Below are 16,459 nucleotides of genomic sequence, written 5' to 3' on the forward strand. Positions count from 1 at the left end.
CCTGTACAATAAAATAAATAGCCAGAATAATAAATAAGCCTGTCTAGGTTTTTTGTTTATATACAATCATATCAAATGTTTATATTGTCTGTTTTGTACTTTTACATGGCTAATTATGTGCACTTATACTGCAGTGTATATTCATCTATAAAATGAAATTGTATGTTTCTCATGTCAAGAACCTGAGTCATGCATAATTGTTCTTGAAGTGACATATCCTGTCTTGTTGCAGGGAAGGACGTGCAGCATTAACCACATCTTTCTGCGTGTTTAAGTTCATGGCTCTGTACAGTATTATCCAGTACTTCACAGTTACTCTACTGTACTCTGTAAGTAGTTACGTTGTATACAGATGTATAGTTTGTGACGAGAAGTGTATTTATTCACCCTTCGGCTCTCTGAGCTTCGTTACCACTATCACGTGCCATTCCCATTGCAGCATCTTTCTACAATCGCCTCTCACTGTGTAGTCTTTTGTTTGCATGCATCCGCTTTGGCTGTACAAGTCATAAATATTATCTTTAAAAGCAAATAGTCTACAGTTTATAATTTGAATATTTGGATTCATGTTTTCTCTGTTGTCTCTGTTCTTTCTCTAGATTCTCAGCAATTTGGGAGACTCCCAGTTTCTTTTCATAGACCTGGCAATCATATTGGTAGTGGTGTTCACAAGTGAGCATTCCTATTTATTTCCAGATTGTACACCGTTTGTCTTCCCTCTTTCTTTACATACTGTGTCAAAATCCATAATGATGGTTTACCTTACAGGTCAGCAGATAGATAGATAGATATATATATATATATATATATATATATATATATATATATATATATATATATATATATATATATATATATAATTTTATTATATGGGCTAGGTAAGGCCGTGTGCACAGTGTTGGCTAACCTGTGAAGCTACAAGTCCCAGCATGCTTTGCCAATAAATAGCAGCTTATTGCTGGGACTTGTAGTTTCACAACACCTGGAGTGTCACAGGTTAGCCAACACTGAACTAGAGCATGTTCTATTTTCCCTGGTCTGCAATGTGTCAACAACAGCTTAGACTACTGAAGAACTATTGTTTTGCTACGTAATGTTCTGTCAGTATGCATCTTAATGAATCTTTCCGTTTGCTCTTTAGAACACCTTGTACGCAATGCATGAGAATATTCAGCTGCATAACATTGTGTGTGCAAACAGCAAATCTGCATTCATAGTAATTGTATTGTTGAATTATGTAGGTACTAGCTTTCTGAGAGAAGAAATATATGTGCAGGGCAGAGAGAAGACATTCCATACTGTAATTAGAAATGTGTGTGGCTGGAAAAAAATAGAATTGTGGCTTTTTTTCTCTTTATAAATCGGGGATCTTCTGGTTTGAATTTCTGCTTCAATTTTCTTGTGAGCGAACACATTGGTGGGATTTATTCCACATGCACCCTGCATATGTTCTGCTGTGGCTGCTCAGTGCATTCAGCAGGTATAGATTTACTTTATAGCTGCTGGCTCATTCACTGTTAACAACACAGCCTTGTTTTATAGCCTTAGACAAGCTGAGTGTGTGCTGCTCTGTTATGTTAAAATTCACTGTAAATGTCTGTGGAATGTAAACTGTTACCAAATAACAAGACTAACTTCTCTTCAAAATGGTTTTATGCATGTTTTAAACAAATGTTATTTACTTGCAATACTGCTGCTTCACTTTTCTAATATTCTCACAGTATACTAACCCCTGATGTCTCTTTGTTGCCTGTCTTCTCCCTTCATTCATAACAGCCCATGAATTTGTCACTTACTACAATGACAAAATGGGCTTCGTTCAACATGATATCTCCTCATTCCAGACCACACAAACACACCATCCACTTTCTCATGCACTCCTTAATCCACACTCCCTTCCCTATAACCAAGGGCAAGGTCTCTCTGCTCTTTTCTCATCCGATTAGTTCTCGGCTCCTCCTTCCTCATTGTGTGACTGCCTCTAGCTCAACTCTTTCACTAGAATCTCTAGTGCTCATTTCAATTCTCCTTTAAGCAGGCGCTCTTCTCACCATTGTTAAAGAAAATCATCTCTTGACCCAGCCTCTCTTTCCTTCCATCCAAACTATGTGCTTTCAAACGACTAACTCCCTCACTAAGCATCTTCCTCCAACATTCCATTCAGTGTGCTCGCACAAAAGTGACCGACAATCTACTCATTGCAAAGTCTAAGGATCACTCCTCTATATTCATTATCCTGGACCTCTGCTGTTTTTGGCACTGTTGATTACCCTCTTCTGCACATCCTTCACTCCATTGGCCTTTATGACACTGTTCTCTCCTGGTTTACTTGCTACTCATCCAATCTCTCCAACCTGTCTCTACCTCTGGTACATCCTTCCCCCTCCACACCTACCTTATGTTGAGGTCCCACAAGGCAATGTTCTCAGCCCTCTGCTTTTCTCATTGTACGCCTTTTATACACTAATTATTTCTACAGAGGCACCTCTAACATTGAAGTCTCCTCTTCTGTATTATCTCTGCTATTTGGATGTCCCAATCCTACCTAATGCTTAACATGTCCAAAAATGAACTTCACTTTCCTCCTCCAATTGTCACTACCTCCACTCAAATCTCCTTCGCTGTCAACAGCACAGCAGTTTGCTCAAGTCAGCTTGTCACACTTGACTCTGCTCTCTGCTTTATTCCTCACGTTTAGTCTCCTTTGTAGGGCTGTCATCTAACATCATTGAAATATAGCTAGAACATGTCTTTCTTTTTTTTATCCAAGATGTAACCAAAACTTTTATCCATTCTCATAATCTTCTACATCGACTAATGGAACCTCCTCCCATCTATCATTCCCCTTCATCCGTTCAATGCATCTTAAATTCACCAGTAAGACTGATTTTCCTCTGTTGCCACTTCACTACTACTGCACCATACACTGGCTCCCCATATTCTCCAGCGTTAGAATCAAATTACTTACTCACTATTACCACCTCTTCATTCATTTCCAATACTACTCTTCACTCTCTCTTAGATCTGCAGTAATAAACAATAATAACATTTTGTCACTTTTGTGATAATTAAAATTAATTATATGTGTGAAATTTATGCAAGACCAAAATACAAGCAACTTTTTCTTTTCTAGTGAGTTTGAACCCAGCCTGGAAAGAGTTGGTGGCACAAAGACCCCCAACTGGTCTCATCTCTGGGCCCCTTCTATTTTCTGTCCTCTCCCAAGTCCTCATTTGCTTGGCGTTCCAGGCCATAGCTTTCCTGTTCGTAAAACAGGAGCCCTGGTACGAGGTCTGGTCACCTAGCAGCGAGTAAGTATACTGGTGGTTTATGACTGTGTGTGTGTGTTTGCGTGTGTGTGTGTGTATATATATATATGTGTGTATATATATATATATATATATATATATGTGTATATATATATATATGTAAAATATTATTTGCTTTATTATATTTTTTAATTAATTACAAATGTAGTACTAGTTGATATAATGTATTCTCTCCTGTTGTCTGTTTTAGCGCCTGCAATGTCTCCTCTGATGGTGATCATGGAAATTCCACTGAACATGATGAGCACAACATAAAAAACTATGAAAACACCACTCTGTTTTTTGTGTCCAGCTTCCAGTACCTTATTGTGGCAGTTGTGTTTTCAAAAGGAAAACCATTTCGCCAACCCAGCTACAAAAACTGTACGTGTTCTGTGTCCATCATTGCTGTGAGAACCCTGTCTGTTACTTGAGTGTATCGAAAATCTGAATATTTCCATTCATGCAAATACACCACTTCTCCTATATACATGTCTATGGTGTAGCTGGAGAAAAAAGTAGTGTGTGTGTGTCATTACATTTGATAACACCTCCTGCCAAAAATTACAGTGGAATTTTGTGTTTGTTTGTTTTTTTTTAAACCCCTTCAGGTAAAATGAAGTGGTGGTGCTGCCATATTATGACAGCTGTCGGGTGCATTGGCAGGCGCTAGGAACAGTTTTATTAGGTTCCCAGTCCCATAAACACAGTTCACAGCTGACTGCTATATGTATAATTCCTGCTGCCATATTGTAAAAAAAAATCCCAGTGACATTACTAAGGAGTTTCTCTTGGTAGCCAGGTATGATAAGCTTTTGAGAGACTGCTGGATCGGCAATGCATTACTATTAGATCCATGTTGACAGAGCAAAGCTTTGAAAATAATTCTGGTCATAGAGGTGTGTAATCCATCTGCCATCTTTCAGCAAAGAATTTTTAAACACTTATTAGTACATTTCTGACATAAGAGTCCATTTAAAAATGTTTTTGTTAAAATAGAGTGTTGGTAATTTATGGCAAAACCTAACAAATTCTTTTGAATATGTTATTGCAGTAATCTTTATATCCATTAAAACTTGTTTTATTTGCTTCTTTAAAAGTGACACTTTCAAAATTAGTATGAATTTTGCTGTGCACTATACCCAAGTTTACAAGCCTTTACCATATTTATTTTTTAATGATTAATTCTCAATCATCTTTAGTTGATTATTGATAAAATAATGAAAGTTTTACCTTTAAGAAATAACAATTAACAAAACAATGTAAATAACTTTGAGACATTTTTGTTTTACCTTCATTATACGTGCGCCCTGACGGTGGCTTCATGCAGACAATTAATCATATGCTGATTTATATGATTTCCCTATCTTTCTTTTCTTTAGATCTCTTTGTAGTCTCTGTGTTGGTTCTATATGCCTTAATGTTATTCTTCATGCTGTATCCAATTAAATCCATTGACTGGGCCTTTGAGGTAAGATGTCTGTTAACAATATACATGTGTTTGTATACTCCTGCGTTTGCACATTACCTTACTCATTGAAAGTTCTTAGATATAGCTAATAACTGTTTTATTTGATTTTCTTTGACTCAAGCAATATGTTTGTTTGTTTTTTTCATTTTGTTTTTTTGCTCGTAGTTGGTCTGTATCCCGTTTAATTGGCGCCTTACAATGCTCTTCATTATCATTGGTAATGCTCTTGCTTCAGTTTTTGTAGAGGTAAGACCTATGAGTATGTTTGTAAGTATATAATCCAGACTGAAAACATTTAAAATGTGTACGTGTCCCCTAAACACAGTGGAGGCAGTCACCTTGGTCATTTTGTCAGCTAAAGCAATATTCATGAGAATTCCATCTATCAGATCACAAGGAACTAGTGACACCACTGAAGCATAAGCCACTGAGTGATTTGAATACTGGTTCCGGCCATATAAGGCTGGCTTCGCTGTGTTTAGCCTATAGTATAGTCTTGTATGCAATGCCACCTTGAAAACTATAAAGATAGTGTGGCACAAAGTGTTCTACTTCCAGCTTTCATTGTGATTGAAAGCTACAGCCTGAAATGGTTGCTGATTATCTCTGTGACTAATATTACAGTCAAGCACAATTCTTACCTGTAAAAGCAATTACGATATACCTTTAACTGGATAAAGAGTAGTTGCAGAATAGACTGCCTAATGCTTCCAGAGCATACAAATGCATAGTGTTGCATCTACTGCTGCGAGGCATGCTGCATTTGGCAACGCAAGACAGATTGTGTTTGAATGACACCCATTGCCTTCATGCACTGTAGCACAATTATGTTTTCAAGAGTGTCCTCTTTGTAACCATTCCCTGCTGCTTTTAATTCATAATCAGCATGTGTAAATATTGGCATGGAGATGTTGTGTTTAAAACATATAGAAAAGTTTCTAACTGTAACACTTTTAAGAGTAAATGATGGTTTGCTGTACTGTTTATAACTCACAATATAGATTATTTTATCCCCATTGGTGAAACCCTAAAGGTATCACACTCATGTATAGCCAGTTCCTTTTTGTGTACTGGTCATGATTCCTTTTTTTGTCCCTATGGTAAAATCCTTTAAGGGTTAACACCGATTTACAGTTAAGAGGCAAAAAAATATATTATGAGCAATAACCAGCAAAGTAAAAATGTACTATGTTTAAACTTGTTGGTCTATGTCACCAAAAAACATCTAGAATGAGCCTGTTAAGTAATTTTAGCGAGACAATAGTGTTTACCAACATTGTAGTTAGGTGCAAGATTTGCACTGAACCAGAGCAACCAATCAGCAATTAGATTTTATCTGTGTAGCTGTATGCAAATGACCATTTTGGAACATGATGCAAAAAATTCACTTGCATTTTAGTGCACACTTTGCAGATAGGCTTAGCAACTGGTCAGACATTTGTTTTCATTATATATATATATATATATATATATATATATATATATATATATATATATATATATATATATATATATATATATATATATTGCATTAGACAGATAAAAACTAATTACTGATTGGTTGTTGTGGTTCAAGGCATTTTTTGCACTTTAAATGTAGTACATTAGTGAAAATGATTGCTTATGAGATACATCTTTTAGTCTGGATACTTAGGACCTTGTTTAGAGTTGGACGTAAATACAATTCTCAGACACAGTCTGCTTAGTTTTGCTGTGCACACAGGCTATGCCAGGCTAGGTGAGTCACTCTATAACAGGAAAAACAGGAGCATTGGGACCTGTGTTAATTACCTGACCTGTTCAGCACATGACTGAATTCCCCAGGATGAAAACCAGCCCCATCTGATAGCACTGGGGTTCCTCCAACACCCCTATGCGGTTGGTGTTGGGGCAATAATTGTAAAGTGTTTCTAAAAATAATAATACTTATTTATAAGTGTTACTACAAGTCCCAGCTCTGTCATTAATGAGTGACCTATAGTGCCACTCAGCAAAGCACACGTAAATAAACACCTGCATCATCCCTATCCTTTATTTTAAATAAAGACTAGCCCATTCCTTCGTTGTCATCTTTGTTCCTCAGCCGAATCCTTAGGGATTTATTTATTGTAGGCCGAATCCTAGGATATTCAGTCCTGTGCTAAACAGTCCCTTTATATCACACTGAGAGTTTACTATTATAGAGTGCTCAGTCTGGTAAAGTCAGGTGCTGGTTGCAGCATATTAAGTTACATGCAACTAAAAATAACCAGGTAAGAGCACAATTTTGTTCAACATTGCTCTCCACTCTAAATGAGGTCCCTAGTACCTACCTAAGGATTCTACAGTACTGCACTTTTGTTAAGCAAAAAAAAAAAAAAAAAAAAGAAACATGGCTATTTTTTTCCCATTCGGTAAATGTAGCCAACCGAAGCCGTTTTACTTAGAAAATGTATGATTTTTTTTTTCACTGTCTTACATTGCTGGCAAGTTTAGAATGTCATAGTTTGTGTCCAACCCCTGGGTACATCAGATGATAACTTTTACACGTTCAGACTGCATCGCACAGGCCCATATCGTCAAAACACAAAGTTTGCCGAAATGATGCATTTGTATATGTGGATTAAATTTGTGCACATTTAAAAAAAAAATTTTTATTATTCACTTAAATCATGTTTGGGATGTCTGTGCTGGTTTTACAGATGTTATCCCTAATCAAAATGTAATTTAACGATAAATCTAAAACAGTCACGTAAATGTTTCATTTTAATGGATTTTTAAAAGAAAATTTGCATACATTTTTATTTTATTCCAAATCAAACAAATTTAAATGCACGAATAATGATTACTTTAAAGATTTGAAAAGGTGAATTGACTAAAGTAACATTATTGATGTGCCTTTTCTTAAATTGACTGGACAGTAAATGGATTTCTATAATCAATTTCTGTAATCATTAGTACCATTCTCATACCAATGCACTTGGTAAAGACTTCAATATTTCACTGATCTGCAGTGTTGCAAGTGTAATATGTACTGAAGCACATTTAAACATATGTCTACGAGACGAGTATAATTGGGAGCACTGTGATTGTGTTCTAATGACCGTTATTGACCTGTTTTTAAAGATTTTAACATAATTTGCATGTTTCTAATGAACTGGTCCTTTTAATTCTTCCCACCCACCCACAATTTCTCGCAGACTGTCGTCCTTGATATGATACTCTGGAAGCTTGTGTTCAACCGAGACAAGCAGGGAGAGCCCCACCTCATGGTCACCCACCCCCCACAGGTTGGAACTTCACTGTTCATATGCATGGAGCAGCTTGAACCCTGCTGCCCCCTTATCTCTTCAATTAGCTGCTAAGCAGTGTCATGTGGCTTGTTATCGCTGTGTGTGTTCATCTTCTTGCTACATCTGTGCATAAACTGCTGCTGAGATAGACTGGTGGATCTGTTTACATGCATGGTGTTGCTTTGTGCAAGGATCTCATTGGTGTGTGGGTAACTAATACTGCTAATATAGGCGCTTGCAAGAAAGCTGATTCAGGATCATAGAGAAAGGTGAACTGTGTAAGATAATCTCTAATTAACAAAGCTAAGCAGTGCCGCAATGTAGATTTATATAGCTGTAGTCTTCAGCCATGTAGCATATTTGTTGTAATGTATAGAAGGGAATACATGTAATATCTAATTAGAATCTGGACAGTTTATGTAGACCAAAGTGGCCTTCATCATTATCATGTGACTCATAGCATATCTCAGATTAGAAATTAGTAGATCATTTCAACCAGCACTCTACTGAAGCCGTGTTTCTTTTTCATAGGAAGCAGTTGATCTCTGGGGAGGGAGATTCTTGTCCTTTTTGTGCTGTTGTAAAAAGAAGATGCCTAAAGCCAAATACATGCACTTAGCACAGGAGCTGTTGGTTGATCCAGACTGGCCGCCCAAGCCAAGAACAACTACTGAAGCTAAAGTTCCTAACCAGGAGAACGGCAGTTACCAGATTGTCACAATTACGTAGCAGTTACTCTCACTGGCTTTTTTATGGTTAACTCATGTGCGCTGCAAGAGGGGTCTGCAATGCATTGTGGATCAGTTCACTGCAGAGCCCATTAGTAGAGCTTTCACAGTGTCTCCATTCAGGAATGGACCACCAGCATTGCCTACTCACCTTGTAATGTCTGGATGGTTCCCTTTTATCTCCAAAGGCTTCAGAAATTAAATTAATTTTAAAATCTCTGCAGCACTCAGTGTTTTGATGGTGGAGGGACTCTACAGCCCAGTCTGATACTTGATGTTTTCACCCATACACAAGGGCTTTTTCATTTTTAAAACTTAATATTTCTGCGTTTTGTTGGTATTGGGGACCATAGTGTCTTATTTTGTGCCACACCAATTAATTCAGATTTTGTTTTTTCCCTATGATCCCAAAACCGTTTTTTGACATTATAAAAAGAACTGTAGTCTCTGAAACAAATGTAAGCGAATGAGGCAACCACATTGTGCGTTTTCCACACTGACTGAGCATCCTCCAGGCCCGTTCCTTTTGTATCTCTCACTCTGTTCTATTGCAGTGATCCTCAAATGTGTACTGATTTGGAGGAATAGGGGTGTGTCTACATTCTCCTTTTTATTTGTGCCTTTTTAATCTTGCCACCGTCTGTATTTTCATATTGTGATTGCATGAATTAGATCACCTTTACATCTCTACCAAAGAATCGCTTATGGCTATTATACCTCTGGTCTGCACTGGCAGGACTTCATTAGTTTTCATGGAATGTTTGGAGAGTAGGACTGTACGATCAAATATTGGAGCTTTCAATGGACATGTTGAACACTACATTTGTTAAACATGGACTATCAATTGCTTGATAGTCCATGTTGAACAAATATATGGATTCTATACTGTCGAAAGCTTGGAGAGTAGGTTAATCGGTTTTCCATAATTTGGAGCACCACACCTAAAATATTCCAAATGACTTTTAACAACTACACCTGACTTTCAGCACACAGCCCCTGGCACTCCACTAATACTGTTTGGTAATGCTCCCCAGAGTGGTTGTAGAATTAGGCACTTGGTTGCCCTGTGTGTGTCTTTGGCATCATCACGCAACAGAAGAAGAAATGTCCCATTTTTTGTTTTTTGGGGCGTTTTTTCTTTGCAGTTTCCCATATAACAGATACCTCTGTACTATGTTAATCTTCATTGAGGGAAAAGTGCTAACTTTTACCAGCTCAATATTAGGTTCTTGTCTATTCATATTCTATACAATTTTCTTCGAACATAGTTTTAATGAAATAATCTTTACACATTATAGTGCTGGATGTGTTTATGCTCATTTTAATTATTAACTTAAAATTTTATGAAAAAACAGATTTTCCTGATTGCTTATCTTGGAAGCATTCTCAGTCGGCTTGTGTTGTTCAAAAAAGTAATCCAAATAGAGTAATATCTAATTTAATTGTAATCCACAGAAATGCACAATTGGGCGTCCTTGGAGGTAACAAAATGCTAGAGAAATACTTTTTTGTCAACCCATATAGAGACAAAAGGGTCATTCTGGTGATTTGATCATATTTTTTTTTACATGAATGCCTCTGTTTTTTCGGCCCCAAACACCATCCAGTGCTTGCACTTGAAAACATTTCTGAATTCTTTGAAGTTTTTGTAAATTATTCTGAAGCAAAATGATGATTCTTGTATAAATGTACTTGTATAATGTTTCCTTGAATTTATAATATTTTTGTTTTGCTAGATCTATGCATTTCAGACCTTAGAGCTGTGAATTTTGCTGCGTAAAGTTCTGATACTTTCCATTAAAAGGATCCATGCACACCCTCCAGGCACTAAAGAGTTAAGGTGGCATAATCCATGGCTGCTAGAGTAGTGTTATTGAAGCTTCACTTATAAGGTCCACAGCTATTACAAACTCGATAAATCATCTATCTTATTTATACTACTTATTCTGGCAGATATCTCCTTAAACCATGTTCCTCTGTGGGAAATGAGAGTTTGTACCTTTTGTGAAGATGCTACTCTTTTGATTATGGTTGGGTAAATACTATTGTTAGTAAAATGAAACATACTGGTTTTAACAGGTGCTAGATACTCGCATTCAGAACTCTTAACCTAAGCAGTTGTAGACAACATGATTTAATTGATTACAGTATTATTCTACTATTAACTTATGTTTTATCAATAACACATGAAATGACTACCCACTGGTCCAGAAATTGCTTCATTTAGAGATACTTATTCATTCTTCTCTGCTCCATCTCCTGCTGCCTGTGGCATGTGGCTCTGTATCTTTTGTGGAACTACAAATACCATAATCCTCTATCAGCCAGAATCTGGCAGAACAAACTGGAACTTGTAATCCTACAAGAGCTGGAGAGCCTCAGGTTGGTGACTTTGGCTAACACTAATAACATTGTACGTTGAGGAAAGGGAAGGGGCAGTTGGCAAAACTCTGGTGGTTAGTAAGAAAGATTAGCCCTTACCACTGTCAGTTTGTGAGAATTGAATGAAAACAAATGTAACCGTTAAACTTGTGTTGAAACACACAATTACCTTTTTTAACGTTTTTTTTATTAAAGACCTCAAAATACATTTTTTATGGAGATGATAAAGCCTTATAACTTGTGGCAATAGGGCTGGTGGTTCATATTTATTAATTAAGTCCAAGCTGATTTAGAGCGTCTTGCTCTATGAAACATGTCACATTTCATGGACTCTAAGCAGCCAAACGCTACACCTTATTTTTCTCCCCTTCCCATGGTCGTAAACATTTACATGCAAGATGCTAATGAGATCATTACCCCAACAGCCTCATATCATTTCTAATAGAGATTGTTTACTCTATATGTACAGTATCGTAACATTACATAGCACAAAAAATGAATTTCCCCATTGAAGCCCTTTAAAGAGGAAGTATTTTATAGTGTGACGCATTCTAGACACTGGCAGGGTGTGACAAATACCGATATTTCAATTATACAAATTATTATGTATGTAGAGAAAATATTATTACTTGTAAATATGTATATTTATAGACCCATATACGGTTGTGTGGTTATACACACTAGAAAAAGTAAGTTATTCAAGTGATTTGGGATGTATATTAGGTGAAGTCACATCTGCACTAATAAATATTACTCATTATTAATCTTCCTAGTTTCTCACTTATACCCCTTTTTCCCCTATATTGGATGTACTAATTCTCAGTTATAAAACTCGCCTTCCTGTTGGACATTGTAACTCAATGTCCTATGATGCTTTGCCTGTCTCCTAAAGGATCGTATTTAGTTCTACAATGACTGGAGGATCAGGTTGTCATTCTGCTTTAGAGCAAGTGATGTCATAAAACAGATTGTCTGACTGTGACTTACAGGATTGGTATATTGCTGAGGAATACCTCACTGAAAACTACTACTTCTACATTGGTTTTATGCTCTGTACTCAACCCTTATGTGCCTGGAGGTTTCCATTCTGGTTGATAGTGGCTGGTTTTTGTTGGACAACTTACCACAAAGGATTTCACTTAAAGATTTTTATTTTTATTTTATCTTTTGCTAAAAAAAAATAAAAGGGCAGCTCATTTTCTTTATTTATAAGGGCTTTAAATAGTGGCCTGTAGCCATATTATGTTGTTGCAGACTTCTCCAACAGCAAACGAGCACACACAGCTGAAAGACCAGTGAACTTGTCTGAAAAAACCATTATCCTCTTGCAAGTTGCGATCCCTGAGATGATCAGTACAGTAGCTAACCAGCTAAACAGTACCCCCGCCCCCCTGTTTTTCTGTGTGTTGTTGAGCTATGTATGTATATCTTGCTGGTTAGAAATAAGCGCACAAATGTATAAAAAGAAATCTAGCTTTTGCAACAAAAATGTTTAATATATACAAATTTAAAAATATTTTTTCTTGTATTATCTAAAAAAAAAAAATCTAAGCAATCCCTCAGGGTTTTTTTTTTTTCTTTTACTGTAGAGATTGCTAAAGAGCCCAACGGAACTGATTTGATGTGTCTATTAGTTGACACTTCTATGCTGCAAATGCTCTGTAATCACTCTTCTTCTGCCACAGGGGGAGCACACACTGCTACGATCCCCCTTAGTGGTTGGAGGGTTACCGCATCATTGCCTGCATTTTCAGCCAATAATGGAATATATGATCCATGTATGCCAGATACTGTAAATGTTGTTCCTATAACTACATTCTGCAATACAAATCTACTCATTTGTCGCTGACATACATAAGGAACAAAGGCAGGTTCCCAATGTTGAGATTTGTCCCCAGTGCCAGCATTGTGCTAACATACATTTTGGGTTGTTTGGGGAAAATATTTTTTAAATCCTTTAAATAAAATAAATACATTGATGTTGAACATTGAATTTGCAACCTGTCAAAAGGATTTCCTTTGAAAAAGGAATTAACATACCTCTAAGAGATTAAAATGTGGCACATCTATTGCACGGCTGCAGATTCTGCCATTGTCTTGTCCTTCATCCAAAAAATATTGGTAGATTTAGCTCATTTGTATCTCACTTTTATTTAAAGAAAACAATGCTGCAATTAATGCTTAAATTAAGTGACCTAAGTCACCTACCAGAAGGCTTTTACTTTTCATATTCAATATAGTTTTAACTGCTTGACCAGTCCGTCCTGGAGGGGTTGAACTTGCATTTTTAAATATCACAGATGTATTTTTTTTTTTTTAATTGTTGCAATAATTTATTTTATTTATTTGTTTCCTCATCTGTGCTGATCTATAAAAATTTTCTTGTATAATAATGTTTATGTACATGTTTTGGACAAAGTCATGCAGTATCCTTTCTATGTTCATGGTAGTAGCATATCCTTTTAGCTACATTCTGTTGCACCGTGGAGCACAGATGCCATTTAGCCATGTTGACGATGCTTTGCACATAGTGTAACATGGTTTATTTAGGATGCATTGCCAAGAAAGCATAGACCAAAGTGATAACCTTCTAAGGCTTCCAATTTCCATCCCTTCTGATTCCAGTGGCACTCAATGAAAGAGTTGAAGTAATGCTTAATTTGGCTGTCTGATCCCAGACATAGAACTGCTTATAGAAGTTTATTTTTCTTTTAGTAGAAAAAAATGATGACAGACAGTAGAATAAAATTGTAACAAAATTAAAGCTTCAATTGATAACTGCCATCTCTAAAGCTGATCGGCAACTGCTACAAGTAACAGTAAAGTTTCCTGTTCCTCAGATTTGAACAGTGGTGTTCAGTTAGACAAAAATGTATATAATATTTAAATATAAGCAACAGTTTTTTCATGTTTTGGGGATTCTGTTTTCAAATAAGGCATGTGTTTGCAACTATTTTAGTCTGTTTGATACCACTGTTACCCTTTTTCAGATTTATAGTCTAAAATGAAATACAAAGCATTCTCTAAAAAGCAAGTAAACTACTTGTAACAGACTCCTAGATTTAAAGGGCCAGTACAATTAAAAAACATTGCCTTGTATAAAAGAGCTACTAATAATATATAAACATAGGTAAATGTGTGTGTAAAAGTTCCCTTTTAAATTGACAAAACTTGAGATACTTAATATGTCCTTTACATTTGCTAAGCTACTGATTGCAAGCTATTGTTTCTAGTTTGTCATGTTTGCCTAAAACAGGCTGCATGCTGTGTACCCTTCTATAAGATTACTAGCAGGAAGTCAGCTGTGTGTAGGGAAATTATGCCCCTCACAATCAGAACTTTTTGTAATACTATTGGTTTTGATAAGCTCTTCAATGTCTTAACATGTATCTGTAAGTATTATTAATGACTCTTTTACATAAACAGGCTTGTAATTGTACTATAACTATTTTTAATACACCACATTTAAGTGTGGTGAAATCAAACTTCGTTATTATAAGCACTGTTGCTATGGCCTTTCTTTCTATAATTTTAGTTTTTTGACCTCAAAATGAATAAGACCTGCAGAGATATATGGCACCACAGGGAGTTAGCACTTTGCCGGTATCCTAGTTGAACATTCCAGTTCCAATGAGCTGTATACTTCCATCCTAAACTGGATGTGAAGACATCTTTATTATGTCACACTATGCCTTGCATCCCAACTTCTTATGTTATCCTGGGGGGGGGGGGGGGGGGAGAAAAGAAATGGATACTGCATATCATAATGAACAAACTGCTGCTGTTTAAGGTACCCTACTGTAAAAGAAGATACATTATTTCAGAAATGTAAATAGACAATGTACATAGTCATGTAAAATCATTTTGTGATTAAAGGCTTTTTAAATAAAAACACAAACTTCAATGATATCTGTGTTTTCTGTTCTTTCTTTTCCACTTAGATTTCTTTTTTTTTTTTTTTTCTACATTAATTTATATTTATACACAAGTTTGAGCAGTAAGTAAGTAGAATACTTGTTACACGATTGCTGGTTCTCTTTTATATATGCAGTGATCTACAAGGATTTATTTTTTTGACATTTTATAGTATTAATTTACCAGGTGGTCGAGCACTGTGTTCTTATCATCTGCCTGTGCTCTTATTGGATAATGGTCATGTCATGGCTTCTTCTTTTAATGAGCTCATGCTCCATCCTTAGAATGTTTGTTTTTATCCAGTAAGGGCACATGGTGCTACTACCTGATTGTAATCATCTTTGTCTGATGATTGGGAGATAGTCTGGATGTGAGGAATAAAGCCGAGGGGGGAGTCAAGTGTGATACCAAGGCAGCATGCTTAGGAGACTGAGAAAATTGTGCTATTGACAGTGAGGGAGATTTGAGGGCAGATGGTGACTTTGGCAGGAGGGAAGATAAGCTCTGTTTTGAACATGTTGAGCTTTAGATAGCGTTGGGACATCCATGTGGAGATAGCAGAAACATAGTACAGAAGGAGAGAGGTCAAGGGAAGAGATATAGATTTGGGTGTCATCAGCGTAGAGGTGGTATTGGAGGCCGAAAGGGCAAATTAATGCCCAAAGAGAAGAGGTATACAATGAAAAAGTAAAGGGTCAAGAACAGAGCCTTGTGGGACCCCAAGAGATAGTGGGAGTGGAGGGGAGGATGTGCTAGAGGTAGAAACACTAAAGGAGCGGTTTGATAGGTAGGAAGTGAACCAGGAAAGAACTGTCACGAAGGCCAATGGCGTGAAGGGTGTGTAGGAGAAGAGGTTGATCAACGGTGTCAAAAGCAGCAGAGAGGTCCATTAGATCTTGTGGTAAGAAGATCATTGGTCACTTTTGTGAGAACAGTTTCAGTGGATTGTTTGGGGCGGAATCCTGATTGCAGAGAGTCGAGAATGGAATGAGAGGGGAGAAAGTGAGACAGGCGGTTGTAGACTAATCGCTCAAGTTTGGAGGCAAAGGAGAGGAGAGAAATAGGGTGGTAGTTGGAGAGAGAGGCTGAATTGAGAGATGGTTTCTTTAGAATAGATCAGATGAGCGCATGTTTAAAGGAGGATGGAAATGTGCTAATGGAGAGAGATGGGTTGAAGAGGTGGGCATGCAGTGGAGGAGAGGGGGTGGAGTAGTTGGGAGGGAATAGGGTCGATAGGACAGGTTTGTAGGGTGAAATGATAAGTTGAGTGCAGAGACTTCATCTTCAGTTACTGGAAAGAATGAGGATGGGTTGGAGAGTGTAGGTAAAGGTGGGTGGAGTGAGTGGAATTTGGCATGAGGAAATATTTGTTGAATGGTGTCA

The 16,459-nt window shown here is 36.9% G+C and overlaps 1 protein-coding gene and 1 long non-coding RNA gene across 5 annotated transcripts in view; one reads left to right on the top strand and one right to left on the bottom strand.

Moving 5' to 3' along the window:
• Positions 1–15,068, top strand: part of ATP13A3 (ATPase 13A3) — a 106,271-nt gene extending 91,203 nt beyond the window's left edge. For 3 of the 4 annotated variants that reach the window (XM_075202255.1, XM_075202256.1, XM_075202257.1), the window contains 8 exons: positions 233–329; positions 600–672; positions 3,134–3,311; positions 3,520–3,692; positions 4,691–4,779; positions 4,945–5,025; positions 7,959–8,048; positions 8,583–15,068. In XM_075202255.1, the coding sequence (XP_075058356.1) occupies positions 233–329; positions 600–672; positions 3,134–3,311; positions 3,520–3,692; positions 4,691–4,779; positions 4,945–5,025; positions 7,959–8,048; positions 8,583–8,780 (979 nt within the window). In that variant the 3' untranslated portion in view covers positions 8,781–15,068. The remainder of the gene's footprint in view (positions 1–232; positions 330–599; positions 673–3,133; positions 3,312–3,519; positions 3,693–4,690; positions 4,780–4,944; positions 5,026–7,958; positions 8,049–8,582) is intronic. The other variant, XM_075202258.1, reaches the window with a different exon arrangement.
• LOC142143965 (uncharacterized) overlaps positions 1–16,459 on the bottom strand; it is a 251,791-nt gene that overhangs the window by 127,107 nt on the left and 108,225 nt on the right. The window lies entirely within an intron of this gene.

The sequence above is a fragment of the Mixophyes fleayi genome, chromosome 3 (assembly GCF_038048845.1).
Source record: "Mixophyes fleayi isolate aMixFle1 chromosome 3, aMixFle1.hap1, whole genome shotgun sequence".
In the NCBI taxonomy this organism is placed as follows: domain Eukaryota; kingdom Metazoa; phylum Chordata; class Amphibia; order Anura; family Limnodynastidae; genus Mixophyes; species Mixophyes fleayi.